The sequence below is a fragment of the Anoplopoma fimbria genome, chromosome 11 (genome assembly GCF_027596085.1).
Source record: "Anoplopoma fimbria isolate UVic2021 breed Golden Eagle Sablefish chromosome 11, Afim_UVic_2022, whole genome shotgun sequence".
NCBI lineage: Eukaryota > Metazoa > Chordata > Actinopteri > Perciformes > Anoplopomatidae > Anoplopoma > Anoplopoma fimbria.
In genome coordinates this window covers 16,478,220-16,498,814 of record NC_072459.1, presented here as the reverse complement: position 1 = coordinate 16,498,814, position 20,595 = coordinate 16,478,220, and the positions used below count along the sequence as shown (strand labels likewise).

General features: G+C 38.5%; 1 protein-coding gene across 3 annotated transcripts; it reads right to left on the bottom strand.

Moving 5' to 3' along the window:
• Positions 1-2,440: 2,440 nt before the first annotated feature.
• On the bottom strand, positions 2,441-13,523 carry csf2rb (colony stimulating factor 2 receptor subunit beta). Of its 3 annotated transcripts, XM_054607416.1 has the most exons (16): positions 13,447-13,518; positions 11,570-11,643; positions 11,258-11,445; positions 10,259-10,376; positions 9,964-10,145; positions 9,700-9,854; positions 8,461-8,605; positions 8,031-8,163; positions 7,790-7,944; positions 6,796-6,929; positions 6,525-6,699; positions 6,235-6,331; positions 5,735-5,801; positions 5,570-5,649; positions 5,253-5,424; positions 2,441-4,354 (listed from the first exon to the last, which is right to left on the bottom strand). In XM_054607416.1, the coding sequence occupies exons 3-16, from the start codon at positions 11,361-11,363 to the stop codon at positions 3,956-3,958; spliced, it is 2,118 nt and encodes a 705-aa protein (XP_054463391.1). In that variant the 5' UTR covers positions 11,364-11,445; positions 11,570-11,643; positions 13,447-13,518; the 3' UTR covers positions 2,441-3,955. The 3 variants fall into 3 exon arrangements, with proteins under 3 accessions (XP_054463391.1, XP_054463392.1, XP_054463393.1); XM_054607417.1 differs by lacking the exon at positions 11,570-11,643 and having other exon boundaries at positions 13,447-13,523; XM_054607418.1 differs by lacking the exons at positions 11,570-11,643; positions 13,447-13,518 and having other exon boundaries at positions 9,964-10,167; positions 11,258-11,337.
• Between the last annotated feature and the right edge of the window lie 7,072 nt (positions 13,524-20,595).

The window sequence follows — 20,595 nt, the reverse complement described above, 5'->3', positions numbered from 1 at the left end:
ACAAGTTTGTGTGTGTGAACTCAGGCATTGAAACATGTGGTGGGCCCCTGGGAGTGTCCATCCATGCAGAACAGGATCAGCTTCAACGTTATTTAACTTAAAGCCCGTTTAGGTCCCATTCTTCTTCATTGCCCCTATCATGTTGATCGGAGGTCAGGGGACTCATTTTTGCAAATGTCAAACTGCACATTATCAAACACCAATGAGAAAGCTTTGCTGTTATTTCTGTAAACCACTGCCTCCGTTCCAGATCTTTTCCATCAAAAAAGAGCTGTGTAGTCTGAGTAAATTTTGAAAATTGTATTAATCATAATTCCTTTAAACCTCCGTGCTGTGAATGGTGGTAGATCTACTTTTGTTACAGAGCACGTGAGTTTATATGATTATAAGGATGCTTTGGGTAATGATTTCAGACTTTTAGTGGAGAAAAACAAACAAATGGGAAATGTATTTTTACAACAACAACAACAACAACAACAACAACAACAACAACAACAACAACAACAGTATAGTGCCCTGACAGACTGCCCTTGTAGACATAACTGTCTGTGTTTTGGTAAGACCTGGATTCCCTGATGTACAGTAGTTAGGAAACAGGAGGCCTTTGAACAGGAGGTTACACAAGCATCCGGATGGAGCCACGCACTCCCTACACCTTCCAGCGCTTTTATTTTCCTGTTTTTATGTACGACAAAGGACAGGGACATGTTGTACACAGATGGCCACACAACTACCCTGTCATCAAGCACCTACACACTTACTCCGGTCTTTCCATAAAGACACACCTTTGTCCTTTCTTTTCTTTTTTCACTGATTCAGATCAATATGAATCCTTCACTTGTTCACTCACCCTCTCCTTCCAGGGAACAATAGCAGACTGACGGAGACTGTGAGGAATGTGACTTTTTTTGGGGGGGCTGAGCATCTGAAAAAGACTGGAATGCCTGGAAAACACATCAAATTGCCATTCACGTACACGTCAAGGCCAAACAGAGGAGCGGGTGAGCGTTTTCGCGGGCATCATGACTCAGTCCGTTTGTGTCAAACTGCTCCGCAGCCTCATCGGACAGGAAGTTGTACCTAGCGATGGGCTGAAAACACAGGAAGTCGATATCAGCATGCCTGAAATTCCAGCATTGTGTTCTCCCTACAGAGACCAGAAATACTTTGCTTATGCACATGGTATGAATGTGTTTACAGCACTGCAACCTCATACGTGCATGCACACAACACACCTGCTTCCAGAAACTGACAGACCCTAAATATTCTACACAGTCCAGTCAGACTAGACAGATGTGCAGATAAACAGAACAATAATTAGATTACAATGTGTTTGCGTGTTAGAGAAAGAGAGGGTCTATACACAGTTCTGCAGATACTTTTGATCTGAAACTTTACTGCCAAATTAGGCCTGGTTGACATGTACACAGGCATTTTTGCAAACTTGGCTTTTTCTTTGTGTTTTGGCCTGTAGTGCACACCCAAACGCCGTTTCGAATCGATAAAAACTGAGCTTTTGTTAAACTCTGGCCAGGGCGAAGTTATTCAAAAACTACGAAACTAGTCGGGGAAAACAGAATTTTTAGGCTTTGGAGATTTTTTAAAAACAGTGCTTGTGTGTACAGGATTATTTTGAGAAGGAAGGAAAAAAAAAAGTGTGCTCTTTACAAAAATACCCGTGCCATATGGACGAGGCCTTATGGCCACTGTAGCCTACATACATGTCTAACCTGAAAATGTTGCACCAGTTCACATATAAACACATACTAGTAGATAAATCAAATCATGATATAGAAAGTATGACGGCCTTGCTCTTGGGTTCACAGTGAATGTGATTGGAAACAAGGAGAGAATAGTATTTTATATCTGAGAACTCTGGCAGCTGACAGTTTGAGTCCCAACAAATGAAGAAGACTCTTAGAACCATTAAAGCCCAGTCACATTGTAGCAGTCCCTCATTCTTTGGTCATTTCCCTTTTCCCCAATTCAGTTCGCAATTGCCCTGAGTTGATTGGAGAGATATTCAGATCACCTGTTGAGCAGGGTGTGGTTATTGGCTCCTAATTAAGTATGGAGAGCAGCTTGGTGCATTTCAGCTCTTGGCCAATAAGATTGTGACGACGCCCTTTCTTTAGGGCTTAAGAGAGGTGGAGATCTGAACTCTCAGGGCATTCTGGTCCTTCCTCGACTTAATGCGGTCCTCATTTTAGCAGATTCAGCCAGAAACTCTGATCTTTAGGCCCTTTTGAAACTTTTTTGCTGTCTTTTCTATTTTTCTTATTTCATTGAAATCCCCTATATGCACATTTCATTTTCTTGAATATTTGTCTTCAAAGGGGGGCAGGTGAGACAAAGTTTGAAAACCACTGATCCAAATACAATTCAACAACTCTCTGAAACAGTTTCAACAAAAACTGAACCTTACAACCTTCATGGTGGTAGGACTTATTTATTGCAGGACAGTTCCATCAGACTGCATGAGTTTTACCTTTTAAACTGGCATCTAAGAGTCTAACACAGTTTGCCAGCCAGCCTGAAACTTTAAACCCTTGTTTATATTTGGGTGTTGGTGGCGAGAAGGCGTGTGCAAGCCATTCTTAAAACATAAAGTTTAAGTTATTAAATACAAAAATGCAGCAAACATTGCTAACTTACATTATTCCTCTCTGATTATTCTTTTATCAGCCATTACAAAACCTTTACTGTAAGTAGCATTACTGAAGATTGCAAGTCTTATGTATTGTCACTTAACATATTCTACGTACATTGTGATTTAATTTAATGTCTCTGTAGGCCTCAGTCCATAGCTAAATACTTTATCACAGTGAGATATCTAGTTCCACACAACATAGCAGCACGTCAGCGTGTAGTTAACATACTGTATATATATTTATATACATTCAGCAACACATATGCTACAACATTGACAACAAGGTCCTAACTCGCACACCTTTGTGCAAACGTGCATACATGACCGCAGCGAACATGGCTGTCAGCAAACTTTCACACTTTTCCCATGAAATGCAGTTGACATAATTCTGCATCTTCCATCACAGCTGTGAGAGAGACGGGGGATTCAAGGAAGGTAAAAAAAAAAAAAAAAAGGGTTACATTTCAACACAGCTCTTAAGAATCTGTGGTTTGACAAGTCTATATATTCTGTGAGTAATATTTACATGTCTGGGAACATATACAAGGAAGGAAGTGAAATAGGTGATAATGATGATGATGATATTACATTACATTACAGTCATTTAGCAGACGCTTTTATCCAAAGCGACTTACAATCAGTAGTATATTACACATCATTCACCCATTCACACACTGATGACCATGCCACTATCAGACTCTAACTAACATTCATGCAACATCCAGTCCACACCGATGGCAAGCCTTCGGGAGCAACTTGGGGGCCCAAGGACACATCGACTGCCGAAGTCGGGTATTGAACCACCGATCCTCTTAATGGAGAACAACTTGCTCTCCACTACGCCACAGCCACAATGATGATGATGATGATGATGATGATGATGATGATGATGATGATGATGATGATGAAGAAGAATAATCTCTCTGACCTCAAAACGAAAAGTCGTATTGTATTATATCAGAGTGCAATGTGCTTTTGTTATTTAATTCTGACCTGGAATGTGTGAGGAAGTTTCCAAAAAAACAACATACTGAAGTCCATCACTCAGATTTGCTTGCATTTTACTCAAAAACTCAGCTCACTACTGCCCTCCATTGTTTGGACATCCAGCCTGATGTTAGGTCAGATAAGACCATCAAAATGGTTACTTTCTAATGTATAAAATTAAATTAAAGTGAATGCATTTTTTCACATGGAAGCAAATGTAGCTTAAAATAAAGTAGAAAGCATGTAAAAAAAAACAAGAAATCCCTGATTGATTAATGGTTAAATCTGCTGAGAAAGCCTTATAGGTCCTCATTCAGTTCACTTTGCTGCTCTTATGAAAGCTGCGGGGAGGTGGCAGTACCCTGTGGTCTGTACGGCACCCCCCTGAGGCCACGTGGTGAAAGGTCCTGAGGTGTAGGGTGGCGGTTGGTTGGTGCTGGCGGCCTCGCTAAGACCCGGCTGCACGTCCATTTCGTCTGGACACTGTTGGTCCAGCTCGCCGTTGTCGGGCCTGTGTGTGTTTGTGTCGGCGCCGCTGTGAGACACGAGATCCTGTGTGGACCTGGAGACACTGCGGCCGGGCAGACACACATAACCTTCCCCGAAAAGGGTGAAATTCACCGGGGAAGGAGATGCAAAGTTGTCTGATGGGGTTTCTTGTTCCCTCTCTTTCTCTTCGCACTTGACATCCGCTGACTTGCGGCTCGCCTCCGAAGACTGTCAGATAGAAACAATGCTGTTCAGTGTGAAACTTAATTGCTGCAAAGTTTACAAATGAATAACATTTCTTTAATAACCTTTAAACATTTGCTAATCTATAAACTGCTATACAGTATGTGCAAGTGTTTATCTTCCTTTTGTCTTTGTTCTCACTACATGTCCCTAGTACTTAAGTCATAAAAATGCATTTTATGTGCGATATTATGTGCATTTTGCTTAAATTAAAGGAAAAGTTGATCATTTCCACTTTATTGCAGAGGGTTAGATGAGAGGATTGATACAGCAGCCGGTTAGCTTAACGTAGCATAAATACTGGGAACAGGGAGATACAGCTAGCTTGCCTCCATCCAAATGTACTAGCCACACTAAACCTCACTAAGCCTCATTAAGACGCTATATCCTGTTTGTTTAATTAGTGCAATGTGTAAAAACGACACATTATTGTTTTTTAAGGGTTATGTGACGCACTACTTCTTGTCCTGGAACATGGACTTCCAATAACTGCAATAAATAGTACATAACCAACCATATAACCGCAACATTTTAACGTGTTTACAATTTTTTCAGTTAGCTTGAAATTTTCTTATTATTTATATCAGTAGAGTTAGCCATCGGACCAGAAGAAGGACTCCGCTACTTCACAGATAAGGGCTCAATGCCAACACAATTAACAAGTATTTCCCAAAATGCCAAACTATTCCTTTGAGGCTGGTGTTCATCTGCAGCTCCTGGCAGATGTCCTAAAAGGCAGATCACTCAAAACTATGATGCATATTTAGTAATACGTTATTGGACAGTATTTCAGCAGTTATAGCATAGCTGATTTACACCAAGTGCTTGAGAAATTCTCAGCACCTGGAAACCTGACCAAAGACACTGGTTGTGAGTGACTAACCTGACAAAAGATGTACGGACCGCTGAAGCTCATGGAGGACTTGTCAGAGCAGTTAACCTTCTCAGCAGGGGGGGGCATCTTATCAAACTTCCAGCAGCCCTCGTCCTGCTCCAGATGCTCCAGGTGCTTTTGTTCAGTGTCCTTGGTTGGCCACAGCAAAGCGTCTGAGGAGCTGCAGGGAAAGAGATAGAGTAGACACATTGATTTATCCTTTCATGCCTTTCCTGAATTATTACAGCTGTATTTCACACATCTTTTCTTCCATGATAGAATCATTTGTTATTATAAGTATCCGTCTAGAGTGTGAAACGCGTTACCATGTCGACGCGCTGTCCAAACGCAGCACTTTGCAGATGGTCATGCTCTCACTCTGCATGAGGGTTCGGCTGGTGGCAGACTGGATCACAAAGAAATACATCATATTTTACACATTACAACATTACTCAATGTGCCAGTCAAAATGTATAATTATTAAGTCTCACCTTGATCTCGGACAGGATTTTGCTTTTGCCTGGAGAAGGGACTGAGTCCACCCACAGTATTGCCCTTCTGTTTGTTCAAAAAATACCATTTAAAGAGTTTTATTAAAAACAACACATCCTGTCATTTATGAAACTTTTAATTTGGTATCTAGTAAAGCCTGTGTGCTACCTTAATGTTTTACAAGGCAACATATTTCCATAATGAAAACATCTGTAGGTTCAAAGTAATGTGAAGTATTGTTTACATTTTATATTTCAATGTTTTTTAGATGTAATGCCTTAATGTTATATCATATTAAAGGGGACATACTCATATTTTTCTTAAAAGCCAATGAAAATAGACTTTTTAGGGCCTTGAAAATTAACATGATATGCCCCCTTTTAAATATACTTTTGTATCAGGGTGCATGTTCTTTACTTCTGGCTTTATTTTCCCTCAAGTGTTCAGGTAATCAACCAACAGGTTATAAGATAATCAAGAAGCACAAATACAGAAGTACCTTTGACAAGCTGGAATTGTGAAGTAGAGTGTGAGGAAGACAGCGGCCACAAACACACCGATGGTGAAATAGATCAGCATTGTTGGGGACCAGATGGCTGTCAGGAGACAGAAAACAGAATGAATGATGTTACTGATAATAATCACTCTTTTTTGGCCCATGATGTTTACCTTTGAACAAACTATACAAATCAAACACAATAATAGAATGTAATTCCCGCAGGAAATCTGTTTATTTATGTTATAGATGTGGAATATTTTGGCACTGCCTGTGCTGCTAATGTAAAGTACCCTCTTGCGAAGTCCAGTCCACAGGATCGGTCCACTCAGAGGGGATTCCTTCATAGTTTGTGGGGACGACTAGCGACCTGACCTTGACCTGGTAGCGCTGGGACGGGGCTAGAGAGGCTCCCAGGATGCTCAGGGATGTGGACCCCTCTGCAATGTTTAGCTGGACAGAAGATCCCTGAAAAAAGATTACATATAGAGTCCACTAAATGGGTGTTCATAGTTAGCATGAAGGGATTGCAATACAGGGAAAAACTCTTATATAAAAGCTCACTTGATCCTGTGTCCTGTAATAGCACACTTGATAATACAGGCTGAGTTTTGAGGCTGTGCTTGGATCAGTCCATTCCACAATCCAGTTGGCGTTTTTCTGCCTCACCTTCACCTGCTCTGGTGGGCTGGGACGAACTGGGAAACAAGAAAGTTTTGTAGCAAACAGGCTTGATGGAAATTGTTTTCATTTCAATAAGTGAAAGAGTGAATAGTGCTGCAACAACATACTGTCCCCAATAACATCTCATTGTATCTGATATTATCTAGGAAATGATTTTACCCTGAACATTGAAAATAAAAAAAAGTTTCTCAATGTAAGTTTCAAGAAAAAGTTGTTTATGGCTTTGATACAATCAAGACTATGCATGTCGTTTCTACTATAATGGTCTTCCTAAACAAAACCCGGCCGACTTAAAGATTGTACGTAATAAAATGATTGGTTACACTTTGGATTACAATTAAACAACCTATTTATATGTAAGGCATTTTAAAGAGGGTTCACTCTTTAGCAGTAAGTCATGCAAATGCATAAATGGTGATGCACCAGACTGTTGTGTTTGAGCCTGGTGTACACCAGCATAGTTAAAATAAAATGTGGCTCTTTTTGATCAAAATCAGTGTGGCAATATATTAGTTTTTTAAAAAGGCGTAAAAACCTTTTTTTTTTTAAATAATTAAATGGTTAGAGTCTTTTTGGTTTGTTTTGTGGTGAATATTTTAAAAAGTGTGTTATATGTTAAGTTATTTTATGACATAATAAAACCGAAACAATCGGATCATATCTTATTGTCTGGTAATAAGCAGACAGGGATGCAGTAGTGCCAATCAAACACTAGGTGGGGTCACTTAATCACGTCGCTCTGCTCAGTGCTGTGTGTCTGTACAGCTCCCTTCAGTTTTATTGTGTGTCTTCAATTTAGCAGGACACGCAATGTCAACTCCCTCCACCTCTCAATCTCTCTTACAACGTACGAGTCCATCTCATGTCCACTCACTGTGTTTGTCGACCTTAAAGCTCTTTGCTGTGTGTGCTGGAAGGAGCTCCAGGAGCATATGTGCAGGGTCTGCGACAGTCAGTGAACAGCTGTACCTCAGCACAGCCCTGCCGAGGTCATAGCTGACTGTTGGGTTCACACAGCATCTCTCAGACCTGCAGGCATGGAGCAAAATGAGAGGAATGAATGGATGATAACGGGATGCACTATTCAGCCTCAACCTCATGTATTGTCCACTTACGACGCGGTCTGGTTGTGTCGACATTTCAGCTTGTAGGTAATGAAATTATCCACCTCTCTGCTCACCTCCCAGCTACACATCACCTCCTTCTCTCCATCCAGCACACAATGCACACTGGGAATCTGCCCAGAGTCTAGAGCCAGAGTCAGAGAGAGAGCGAGCTAATGACAACAGCTGCAAAGCATCTGATTACTCCCATGAAAAATGTTCAGAGGGAGAAGATTAGAAATGTGAAGAAAGGCGATAAGGAGCAGGGTCTTTCAGAGGAAAAGACCTGTCTGGAGTAAAATGATCAAATACATTGAATATCCGAGCCAAATGGTTTCACTCAGAAATGTCAGAGCTGAAGGTTATTTGTACACATACAGAGAAGGATCCGCATTTGGGTTAATGGGTTGCATTTAGGTTTTAAATACATTCTTTGACTCACCCTCTTCAGTGCGCCAGGTGACCACAGGACTCCAGTCGCTCCACTGACCCATGCTGGCCCGGGCCCTCACCCTGGCCTCATACCTGCGACCCGGGAGCAACATTCCCTTCTCTAGTTTCAGACTGGTGTTTGTGATGTCCTCAGTCTGTAGAGAATGAAAAGAGATCTGTGAGAGTTCCAGAAACTGCTTTGCATTTATTCTGGCATTGTGAAGATTTCCTGCAAACCTATGTGCTACATGGAAAACCACTCATGTGTGAACAATTATTATTAAAATGGCCAAACTCCTTATAAATTGATATATTTATTTTAGGAAACAAAGGACAAAAAAAAAAAAAGATATCTGTTAGTTTTGGTGTAGAGAATATTTAATTGAAGGTCTTAAAAATATTTATTTTTCTGTTTCTGCTCCTGTGTGTGTTGATAATATAGTATTAAGTACACTTTATATATTAGCATTATAGCTGTAGCATCAGCTAGCTACAAATCAACAATGCCTTTGATTTTAGCCGAACAGTTAGCAAATGTTAGCATGCTATCAAACACACTTAAACTTAGATGGTGAACATGGTCATTATTACACACGCTGAACATCGGCATGTTAGCATTGTCATTGTGAGCATGTTAGCATGCTGATATTAGCATTTAGCTCAAAGCATCGCTGTCCCAGATGCTAGACCCTTGCAGTGGATGCTATTTGACAGTTTTCTTGTAAGAGAAAATCTCCAATCTGATTTATAGACAACTGCTTTTTTTATTTACTAAATATAGAGCAGGAAGCTGTTTTTAAACATCAGTTATTAAAATAGTTTGGGGACTGCAGTTGCATAGGCATCCATTAATGCTACTGTTTGCAGATAAAAATAGACAAATCCATCTTCAGTTAAAATTTCTGACATTTCACTCCATTCCCTGACCTTTTAACCCTTTCATGCATAGAGGTCACTACAGTGGACAGCTATTCAAATGTTGTTTTCTTGTATATGCATGGGTTTTGATGGCATAGTTGCACCTCAGCCACTACAATAGCGCTCACTGTAGTGGCTGATGTGCAACTATGACATCAAAACCCATGCATATACAAGAAAACAACATTTGAATAGCTGTCCACTGTAGTGACCGCTATGCATGAAAGGGTTAAATACCCACTCCATGATTTTAACAATGTTTGTCACTACATAAATGTGTCTGGTAGTCAAAGGCTGGCGGCAGATTATGTAAAGTAAGACAGATGCTAACCGTCCAGTTGTCCTGTCTGTCTGTCCTGTAGCTGAGCTGATAGGTGATGTTTTTGTTCAGGGTGGAGGAGGAGGGGTAGGGGCTGGACCAACTGAGCAGTCTGCCTCCTACACCTGCACCATGTGTGGACAGATTCCCCGGTGGGCGGGCTCTCACTGTACAACACAAACACACATAACTAGTCAAGTGAAACACTGCCATTTATTTCCTTAAAAAAACTTAATTTCAGTAAAAGTGACATCTATAGCGGACAGGTAAACTCACAGTGCTGAGAAAGATCCAGAGGCTTGTGTTGGACAGACGAGCAGAGGGGCAACGTTTTGTTCTTGAGGAAGAAGACTGTGTGTTTGATGCCAATGGAAAATACAGGGGTTTCATATCTACACTGGACAGTCCTGTGCTCACTTGCATTCTGTACTTCAGCACCGTAAGGAACACACTGCTTCCTGCAAGGACATGGACACAGAGCTGTGGGACAGAAGAGGTTGATGCCGAAATGACATATTCCCCATAATCGCATACCCTTAACAAGTATTGTTCCCCCTACTTTTGTTCTTACCTGCTTTTTTCTTTCTTGAACCAGAGCTGCAGTGTTGTGTTTCCTTGTTCCCTCCACTTGCAGTGGACATAAGACTCGTAGTCATTGTGACACTGTAAGGATTTCAGCAATGGAGACACTGGTATAGGGAGAGAGACGAGTTGTTTTCAGATGATGCCCAGTAACTGTGGCTAATTAACCTAAGTGGCTTTTGTTTTGTGTGGATTAGCTATTGGAACAAAAAGTATAGAGATTCTTTAGTTAATACATCAATGTAAAAGTATTCTGTTAGAATAATAATAAGTCTGTTTTGCAATATCCTTCTCATAAAAATATAGAAGTATTAAAGTACGTATACATATTTTATAGGTTTAATGTGTCGTAATGTGTTAACAGCTTTTTTTGGTGCAGGTAACTATTTTAGTTTGGGGCAATTTCATCTTCTTTCATCATACTTAAACTTGTTTTTAATTTAAATCAACATTTAAAAATGTTCTAGAAAAGAGCTTCTGTAAATTAAAATTTTAGAGATTAGAGGGAACTGCCGCACTAGAACAATGAACAATATGACTTTTATTAAAAAAGTATTGAAGTTAACTGGCATTTAAGAAGGGTAGAAAAAGTCCAACAACACACTTTTTTTTAAAACGGAACAAGTGATTATGTTTAAGAGGCTGATAACATTCTATTATGATTTGCAAAATATGCAAATTAACAACATGTTCCTCTAAAATGTGGTGCAGAAGAAGTAATAAGAAGCAGGACATATAAATACCCAAGTAAAGTACAAATATGTGCATTGAAAATAGTAACTAGTGTTCAAGTATAGTACTGGAGTAAATGTACTTAGTTACTTAGTTGTAATTTTATGATGTACCACACAAAAAACATCCCAAGATAACCGAATAACTGAACAATGATCAAATTTGGAATCTGAAATATGATCAAACTGAGAAATGTTCAATGACCTATTTCCCTAAACAATCTTGATAATGTCTTGTAAATACTGTGGAGACTTACTTTTCTGTAAGTCGCTGCTCTCGTGGACGATGCAACTGTCTGGACTACAGGAGAGAGCCAGAGGAGGGAGCATTGACCAGAGCACAACCCAGAAAAGAGCCATCATCCCTGGGGACTGACAGGAGCCCTTTGTTTTTCTGACTGGGTCCCTGGAATCGTTCCTGTGTGTATTCACATCGTCTAGAAGTCTGTAGAGGAGATGAGAAGTCCGGCATATAAAGATAAGTTAAGTAAGGAAGAGGGAGTGAGAGAATTAGTGCATTTACTAGAAATAATGAAGAAATTAGTCATAACCACTCTACCAGCACTCACTTCTGCTTTGGGAGTCTGCTTGCCTCTTATCTCTCTCACTCACATGTGATGGACCAAAAAAACACATGCAGCAACTAGGGTCCAAATACATCAACAAATAAATACAACCAATTAATGGTGACAAAGATGAGCGTTTTTACCACACTGCTTTAATATACTGTATATTAATATATATACAGCCTGGCACACTGTGGAGAAAATGCTTAACACTCTCAAACTGCAGCATCTCTATGAAAAGGCAATTAATGGAGCTCTCACCATGCTAATATGACATTTACATATTACATTTCTTTAATAGTTGATTATCTGCACCCAAAAGCACCAGTCATTTACATAGCTGTAGTTTCTACATTTTTATCCATCATGCACCCTAAAATTCACAAAAAAGCTATTTTTTTATCATCATTATATTGCGATGATAAAAAAAAAAGCTTTTTTGTGAATTTTAGGGTGCATGATGGATAAAGATTTTTTTTAAATAATACAATTTCCACGATTCTAAATTTTTTGATGACAGAAACTGAATATGAAAATAATTTAAAGATTTGTTGAAAATGCATTTAGTGACAGGTTTGATTCCTCATTTATTTGTCAGCTATCATTTTTCAATTCTATAGCTTCCTATTAAAAAACATTCTCTTAACAATGATTTTTGTTGATATTTAACATATTTTATTGCAGATCCCAGGCCCACAAATAATAAGAACTATTTCAATTTAACTTTTGAATAATCTTAGTAGACTTAGAACATTTAAAATTAATAATATCATCAAATAAAGCGATAAAAACCTATTAAATAAAAACAACGTCAACGCTTAACAAGATTTGAGAAAAAGAAAAGATTAATGATAAACCTAAGGGGGGATTTTAAAGGTTACTCAAGCGTAACAGACTCCACTTCTGCCTTTCTGCAGTAGCTACTGTCTACAGTAGCAGGTTTTAGGGGGGAAAGCCCCAATAGGAGAATGACACCAAATAATGTGGCGCAGCATGTCGCACAGCGGCAGGTCTGACACGTGAAAAACCACAACTCTGGTAAGATCAAAGGCAACCCAAAAACAAGCGGATACATGGAAAAACTGCATATGTAGACAAATAACAGCATTCATAAAGCATTTGAGAAGATATGGAGGAATCATGTTAACATAAAATGCAGGAACTGTAAACTTATTTTGCTCTTTGGATGATAAGATCAGCTTTTACACAATACCTACACTTCTTCTTGTGTCACTCTGTTACAACATTATCGTCTGATTATGAAAATTCACTGTAATTTACAAGTAATTCCAATCTGAGTCACAGGATGTCAACATGTAGGATTTCATGTCGTCACTAAACACATTTTAACATCGGTTCTAATGAAGGGCCAGTTGCCTTTAACTTCCTCCTTTTAAGATGAACCAATATGATGGAAAATTAGTGCGAAACATACATGAATATCAGGGCTCACACAATATCAGATTTTCCCTGACCAAAAGAACTCACGATAGCGATATAACTGCGATATCTATAGAACATTTTAATAGAATAAAAATAATAATGCGATCAGTCAATTTCAGCTTTAACTTTGTTTATAGTGCGTTTTGTTCCCTTTTGTGGCAAATTAATGACGCTCAAAATATGAGAGAGTTTGTAACCATAACTGTGTATAAAATGATTTTAGAGGCACTAGATTATTTACTCCATATTATCATATTTGTATTATTAACATGATATCAATATTTCATCCTTAAATATCACAGTTATATTTAAACATCCCCAGGTGATATTTACAGCATTCAGACAATTTCAAGCTGTGAAATGAAACATTAAGTCAAAGTACAACAAACTTCATTTAAAGTCCTCTTGTAAGTGCAGTTAATCTTCCAGTCACATACCTCTCACAAAGAAGACTTTCAACATTTTTCTTTGTCCGTCTGTCACCGCTGCTTCCTTCTTGTCAGCCGGCTCTTCATCAACACTGTCGAGAACTCTGTGGGAGTTTCCTCTGTGACGAATTCAGTTTCCCCTTTCTGTCCCCTCAGACACTTAATGTCATGTTCACTTTAATGCACTTCTTTTTGTTATTTATTGCAGAACTGTATTATGGAGAACTGGCTACTAGAGCTAAACACATATATTTGAAACCTATAAAACCTGAAACACAAGTAATATGATTATGATATGTTGCCGGCACTGTTTTACATAGATGGTGGAAAAACGTCTTTTACAAGCACTAAATAGAAAGTTGTAATAGTAATTCATATTTATGGTCTGCTGAATCAGGAAACCTGCTCCAGTATGTTTTAACTGACTCAAGCCACTAACAAGTTTTCTACATTACTTTTAGGTTTCCTGTTTAAATGCAATAAATCAAGCCAATTTCGCTTTCTGGTGTCACAAATTATATTGTTTTCAAGATACACATACTGAAGGTTTGCCATGTAAATAGAAGTATCAGTGGTTAATCTACCGCATCCTTTGAGATAAGGTTGCACACTTCCTTAACCTATCTCTGCCATATACAGCTGTCACACTCAGGATGTTTGTTTACATTTTGAAACAGTGTAATTTAATCAATTATTATTATGTATAGCTACCGTCTTACTTAAACAGCCACTTTCCATTTTCCAACACGTGACTTTAAACGCACCACAGATATGGCCTGACCTCGCTGCTGTCAGTCAAAGGTGAGTGAAATGAACTAAGTGTGAACATTTGCTGCCGGGGCGTGTGTTGCACCCACTTCTTCTGAGGGAGCACGGTTTCACAACTCTGTGTTAGTAAAATGTGTACTTGTAATAATACTCAAAGGCACTTTACATGGTAAAGACAGAAACAATGAAAGAATAAAAAAATAAATAACTCTTAATGACACTTAATGTCATGCAATTGTGCCTCAATTCAGAATTTACTTGCAATCAAAGCACAAGTGATTAGATTAGATTAGATCGACAAGAGGGAGAACTAAAGAAAACATCTGTTAATGATCTGCATGATGGAGATACAATTTACATTTTTGCATTAATCATTTTCTGTTATCAATTAATTAAGCCTATTTGCACAGTGTAAGTATAAGTACTCTGTAGAACTGCACCTATAAGTATGATTATGAATTAAAGAGACTGTACTTTTACTCCATTTAGTATTTGACAGTTATTATTTTACAGATTTCACAAACAGAACATATGAGCAGATTCTAAAATAAGATTTATATTAATAAACATTAAACTACTGAAACAGCTTAAACATCATATTGGCACTTGCATGTTAAAGCATCAATAATAATATTAGGTCTAATAATGTTATACTCTAAATAGCCATATTCTACATGAAAAGTACTCATGATAATTTAAGTATATTTTGCTGATTATTATTGTACTTCTGTATTTTTCCTTAAGTGAGATTTTGAATACAGGCGTTTTAATTGTATTAATGTACAGTTCTATTGATGTTTTTTACCCTTGAGTGAATAATCTGAATTATCCACCGCTGCATACACAGAGAAAGTAGCAAAATACTTTTTCAAACAGATTGAGATTTTAATTATTTAATTAATAATGTATTCACTCCATTTCATGATAAAACCTGAAACAAAGCTTTACCAAAATGTTTGTCTATTTGTCGCATTGAAGACTTATCTCTTAACATATGAAATCACTTATGAAATATTACAGCATTAGTTAAACGCTGAGTATGTTTTACGAGTAAGTAAGACTAAGAATTCAAATTTATAGAGAAAAAGATTATAGACTGTAAATGTAAATGTTGGTTAACCATTATTTTTTTCAACAAGCGCTCTCTCAATGTTTCTCTGCTCTCCTTTATGATAATGAGTAATTTGGGTTGGACGCTTTCTAGTCAACAAAAGTGATATTGAGTCAGAACACCTCAACCACCACCCCATGATGGTCACACAATCACTAAATCAGACCTTTACTTACCATCACACTCATTCCCAATATGCATATTTATCACACACAGTACATCTTTACACCAATAGAATAAATGAAACAAAAAATGTTCTCTCTTTTCACCTGTTTTGACCAGTTTCAAATTTTAAAAAGGGGTCATAAACTGCCATTTCAAAAGTGAAAATGAGCTTTTCTGCTCAGTTTGCATCATCACTTGGAGCCCTTACACTTTCTAATTAATAACGATTCCTCAAAAACAAAGAAGAAACTGAGCTCTGACTCACACATCTCTTTCAGATCTTTATCTTTATCTGAAGCAAAGTCCCTGCCACATGGACGTTACATAGCAGCGTGTCATGCATATGTTTATGCTACAGTTACACTTGTCATTTAAATAAGTGTGGATGTTACCCGACAGATGCTTCAGTTGACTTGCCTCAGATCCTGAGCCAAGTCGCCGTCTGACGGCACTCTTGGCTTGATGCCTTTTGAGTCATGAGGGAGAAAATAAAAAATACAAACAACAAAATGAATGTGACACAGATGAAAAATGTAAAGGACATTTTAAGGCCATGTTAGGAAAGCCCAAAAACATGCATGCACTGCATCAGATGTTTATGACATGAAATAAATCTTGGTTTAAATATATAAAAAAGAAACCCTACTGAGTTTACTGCTTACTCTTTCTGATCAAAAAGCCAGTTCATGTCAAGTCAACTTCATTATTCACACTACTTGTCATTTACAGCTGACCCTTTCTCTCTCTCAGTCTCTATCTTGCCCTTTGACTTCCTGCTAACAAACATCTTGAAATGCCACAGCCTGAGAAAAGTTGATGATGAGTGAAGACCAATTCCTCATTTCAGCTGCTGTGACTTTGCTGTGACTCAAGTGATTCACATTTGCTCTACATTTTGATATTAAAGTAAATGGTCACTGCTGAGCAGTGTTAGCTGTGTGGCATATGCAAAACATATTATTAGATGCCATGTGCACAATGGGCTCAAAACAATGAAATATCCTCTATCCTCTATTTCTATAAACATGCACAGGTTGTCATTCTTTTTCATTTCAAACTGATATAGAACCAGCTGGAACTGTTGCTACAGAGCTGTCAGTGTTCACACTTCACGTAGTGTTTGGAGAAGTTGGGGAGATGAGAATAGCTTCTTTCTCTAGAGACCTTTTAAAAAAAAAACTTCCTCTGGTTCTCGGAAACAACAAGAAACTCGCCAATCAACTTGCTGATCTGTAAATATGTGCTACTTGAGGATTATGTATGTCAAGATATGTCATTTGGGCAAAACGGGGCCCGGTCCAATGATGGGAGGAAATGTATCAGAGTCTGGTATTTTGCAAAAGCAAAGCTCAATTAATTTTCTTTGCTCAGCCCAAAAGTCTAAAACATAATCTAATGAAGTCCATAAAAGTAGGTAAATAGAGCGGGAAGTGTGGTTGAGCTGTTACTAAAGTGTCATATGGCATGAAACTATGTTACAGGTCATGCTGCCGGTCTTATATGGCATATGGGTCACCATAAATAAATATCCTATTTCCTACAGTATATGAACGCCCCTTATCTTTATATCATTCAGCCATGAACTCTTTATCTGACCTCCTAAAACAACTATGCCACCTAGTGATCACAAACTACAACTCCTGTTTACTTTAGGCTCACACCCTGCTGTAGATGGTGGATGATAGCAATTAATGAACACAATAATTGCTTCTAGTGCTTTATTTAAGTCTTTGTTCTTATTCTGGGGTGACAAAAGCCTTTAATTACTACAAACTTGACTGAATTTGACAAATTATTAGGACAGCCAAAAAAAGCACTCCAGCAGTGCCAAGTGTCAGAGGTTTAGGTCATAATTATGCAACCACCTCTAGGGGTTTAAAATCGGTTTGTGTTTAAATGACTTTATCTCTGTTTCAGAGAGCGGGAAATAACATCCGTCCCAGAGACCATCATCTCCAAATGAAATCAAAAGCCAGAGTGTGATTCCACAGATGCACACACCACAGCATGGACACAGAAAACAAATGCGTACACCTTCATTTATTTAGTTGAACTCCAAGAGTATAATGAAATAAATTGTTGGTGCTCTATTTAAAAAAGAAAATCAAACTGAAAGGGCCAGACATTATGTGGTACATCTGTCAAAATGCGGAGTTTAACTTGTTTACAGTTTAAGGAACAATATTAGCTTTAATGTAAAGTGGTAACCTGATTTCTAATACAGTACAAGCTTACATGGTGAGAACAAACAGGAACATTTTATTTCCTTTTCAACACAATGACTTTGTTTGTTAATCATCACATATTTGTTGTTGGATAACACAGCTTTTTACCAAAGGAAAAATATGGATGAGGTAACGGATTGTGCGCTTCTTTTAAATTACTTCCATTTTCGGCAGATGAGGTGCTCCTCTGCTGTTTTGTGACCTCTACTGATAAGAAAGATATGCTGTTATTAATCTTGCCTTGTGCTGCTTCAACAGTGCGGAGCATGAATTGATGGTCTCAATTAGGCTTACCTTCACAGAGATGTATTCGTTCTTTTGGTCATCAATGCAACAGTTAAATAAAAGTCATTTTCATGCAAAAGATTTATGTTTAGGTTTACACAGTCAGGGATCTTAGCATTATCTAAAAAATGCGACACACAACTCTAACAGCATACACATGCATTGCAATTGAAAACAGGCAGCAGCTTGATTTCCACACAGACAAATCATATTAAATGGTTGTGTCTTGCATTTGAAATCATTGTTTTGGGGGAATATTTTACAGTTTAAACAGTGCTAATGACATTTATACACAGCATGACCCGAATGATTGAACCCGTCTGCTATTGTTGAGTAATAGTGCTGCTTTCACCATTGCACAGCCATCATCCTGCTGGTGTAAAATTAAATACTCTTTGAGGCTAATGAGAATGTAATGTAAATTAATGAGATCAATAGTGAGTGTTTCAGAGGGAGAGTGGAGGACTGGAGCAGGAGATAGAGGGGAGAGAGTCAATTATTGGACTCTTTATTAAGAAAGCCATACTTGCCCAATACGAATACATTATAGTAATTATAAAGTAGTTGTAGTTTAATCCGAGCAGAGTGCTCTGGGCTGATAAACAGCTGGAGGAGACACGTCTTGTTCTCTTCCTCCTGTCTCATTAATTGTGTTCATTCTCTTTCTATCGCAGGGCACACACACACACACACACACACACACACACACACACACACACACACACACACACACACACACACACACACACACACACACACACACACACACACAAATCACTCTATAACAAATTAAAGCAAGACTAGAAAGCAAACTGAAACTTATGCAGGTGTGAATGCCGTTGAAATGAAGCACTCAAAAGCTTTCACTTAAAGGAATACCTCACTTCCATAATGCTTATTTGTTTATCAATTAGTCAACCTGTGTTTCCTTGTATGCGTGAGGGTCTTGATGAATTGATGTAAATGGAGGGCGTGTTTAATAGAAGCAAAACTAAATCAAAACATCCATTTACAAACTCTCTCGCCGTTATGTCACCCATTGGTTTGTGGTCTGCTATTTTGAAGCCTTAAGTTTTTTTGCAAAAAAGAGGTGACACAACAGGGATAGAGCTACGTACAACCGAACGCTGAATGAAACAATTTTTACGCAACGAAAGTGGTTACAATTATCTCTCATGAACTGATAACACACTGTGAAAGGGTTAAAATTGTAAGACGAAAAACACAGACGACTCCCAGACCGGACAACACCGTGGTAGCAACCTGTCAATCACAAGATAGCCAAGCCTTAAGCATACCCTGCTTAATGGTTTATTTGATTCTAAATGGGACCGTTATTTACTAAATGAACTGTATAGACAACTTTGGACCATCATGTTTACAATGTTAACTGAGGTAATAAACCAGGTGACAAGTAGGGTAATTTTCTCCTTAGAATCAGACTTTCAACCAGAAGAGTCAGCCCCTGCTGGGCATTAGAAAGAATGCAAATTTACGGCACTTCCACATTCGCTGTTCAGTTTCTTCTGCACAACCTATGCATTGGCATAGGTTGCAGGCTTTTCAACACTGGATATGGGCCAACAGCTTACTATATAGAACACTTCTGCATAAACAATCTCACTCTTGTTACTGCATGCTACACATCCAAGGAAGTATACTAAGCATAAGTGTTTTAAATAGTAATATTTAGCGAAAATGCAAGTGCTTGGGAAGTAGTAAGCATAATTAAGACTCTCATAACCTGCACAAGTTGTGTGTGTGATTTATGTTGTTTTACTTCGGAGATTGTGTGATCACTTCCCCTGTTGAAGCTGAAGTTCTGGGTTCGACAGAAACGTAGAAACTTAAAAGACAAATCCATCACAGCTGGCCCATATCTCTTGCTGTCCATCATTTTTTACAAACCCAATATAGAGTAAAGAAGAGTAAAAATGGGCTTCATTTGCAGCACAATTTCATGCACACACAACCTGGAGGGGGATTTGCATGAAAAGGCCAAAGTGCAGCACATTAGTGTGTGGAAAACAACACATTACAGGCAAGCCTTGGGTCATTCTAGATGTTTTCTTTTGAAGCTCTGTATGGTTGGTTTTGCAGGCTTTTGTTGAAATGGACTGCCACTCTCAGTAATGTGTTTAAACACCTGAGTAAAGCTATTTTTGAATGGGAGACCAGACGTTCCAGGATTAAGCTCTGTGTTGGTCAGCATCCACCGTGCTGAAGTGTCCTTGAGCAAATGAAGCCTCACCTTGAGGAAATGAATCCTCGCCTCCTCAGCTCCAGAGCACTGTAGCTGACCCGGACCTCTGACACGGTATTCAAGAATAGATTTTCAATTGCATCTCACCTGTATTATCACAGGTCCTTTTTTGGCCCTCGGGTCCTACTAAGAAGAATAAGACTTGACCCGTAAATCAGTACCTATTTTTGAAAACCATGTCCCGAAGCCATTCTACCATCCAGCGAGGGATTCATTCACCTGCAAAACAGTCACATACACAGCCACACACACACAAACAGAGAAAACCCCTTAAGGTTTGCACGGATTCAACACATCACCGGATTTCTTTTACCACACTGTAATCTTGGATGCGTTACTGA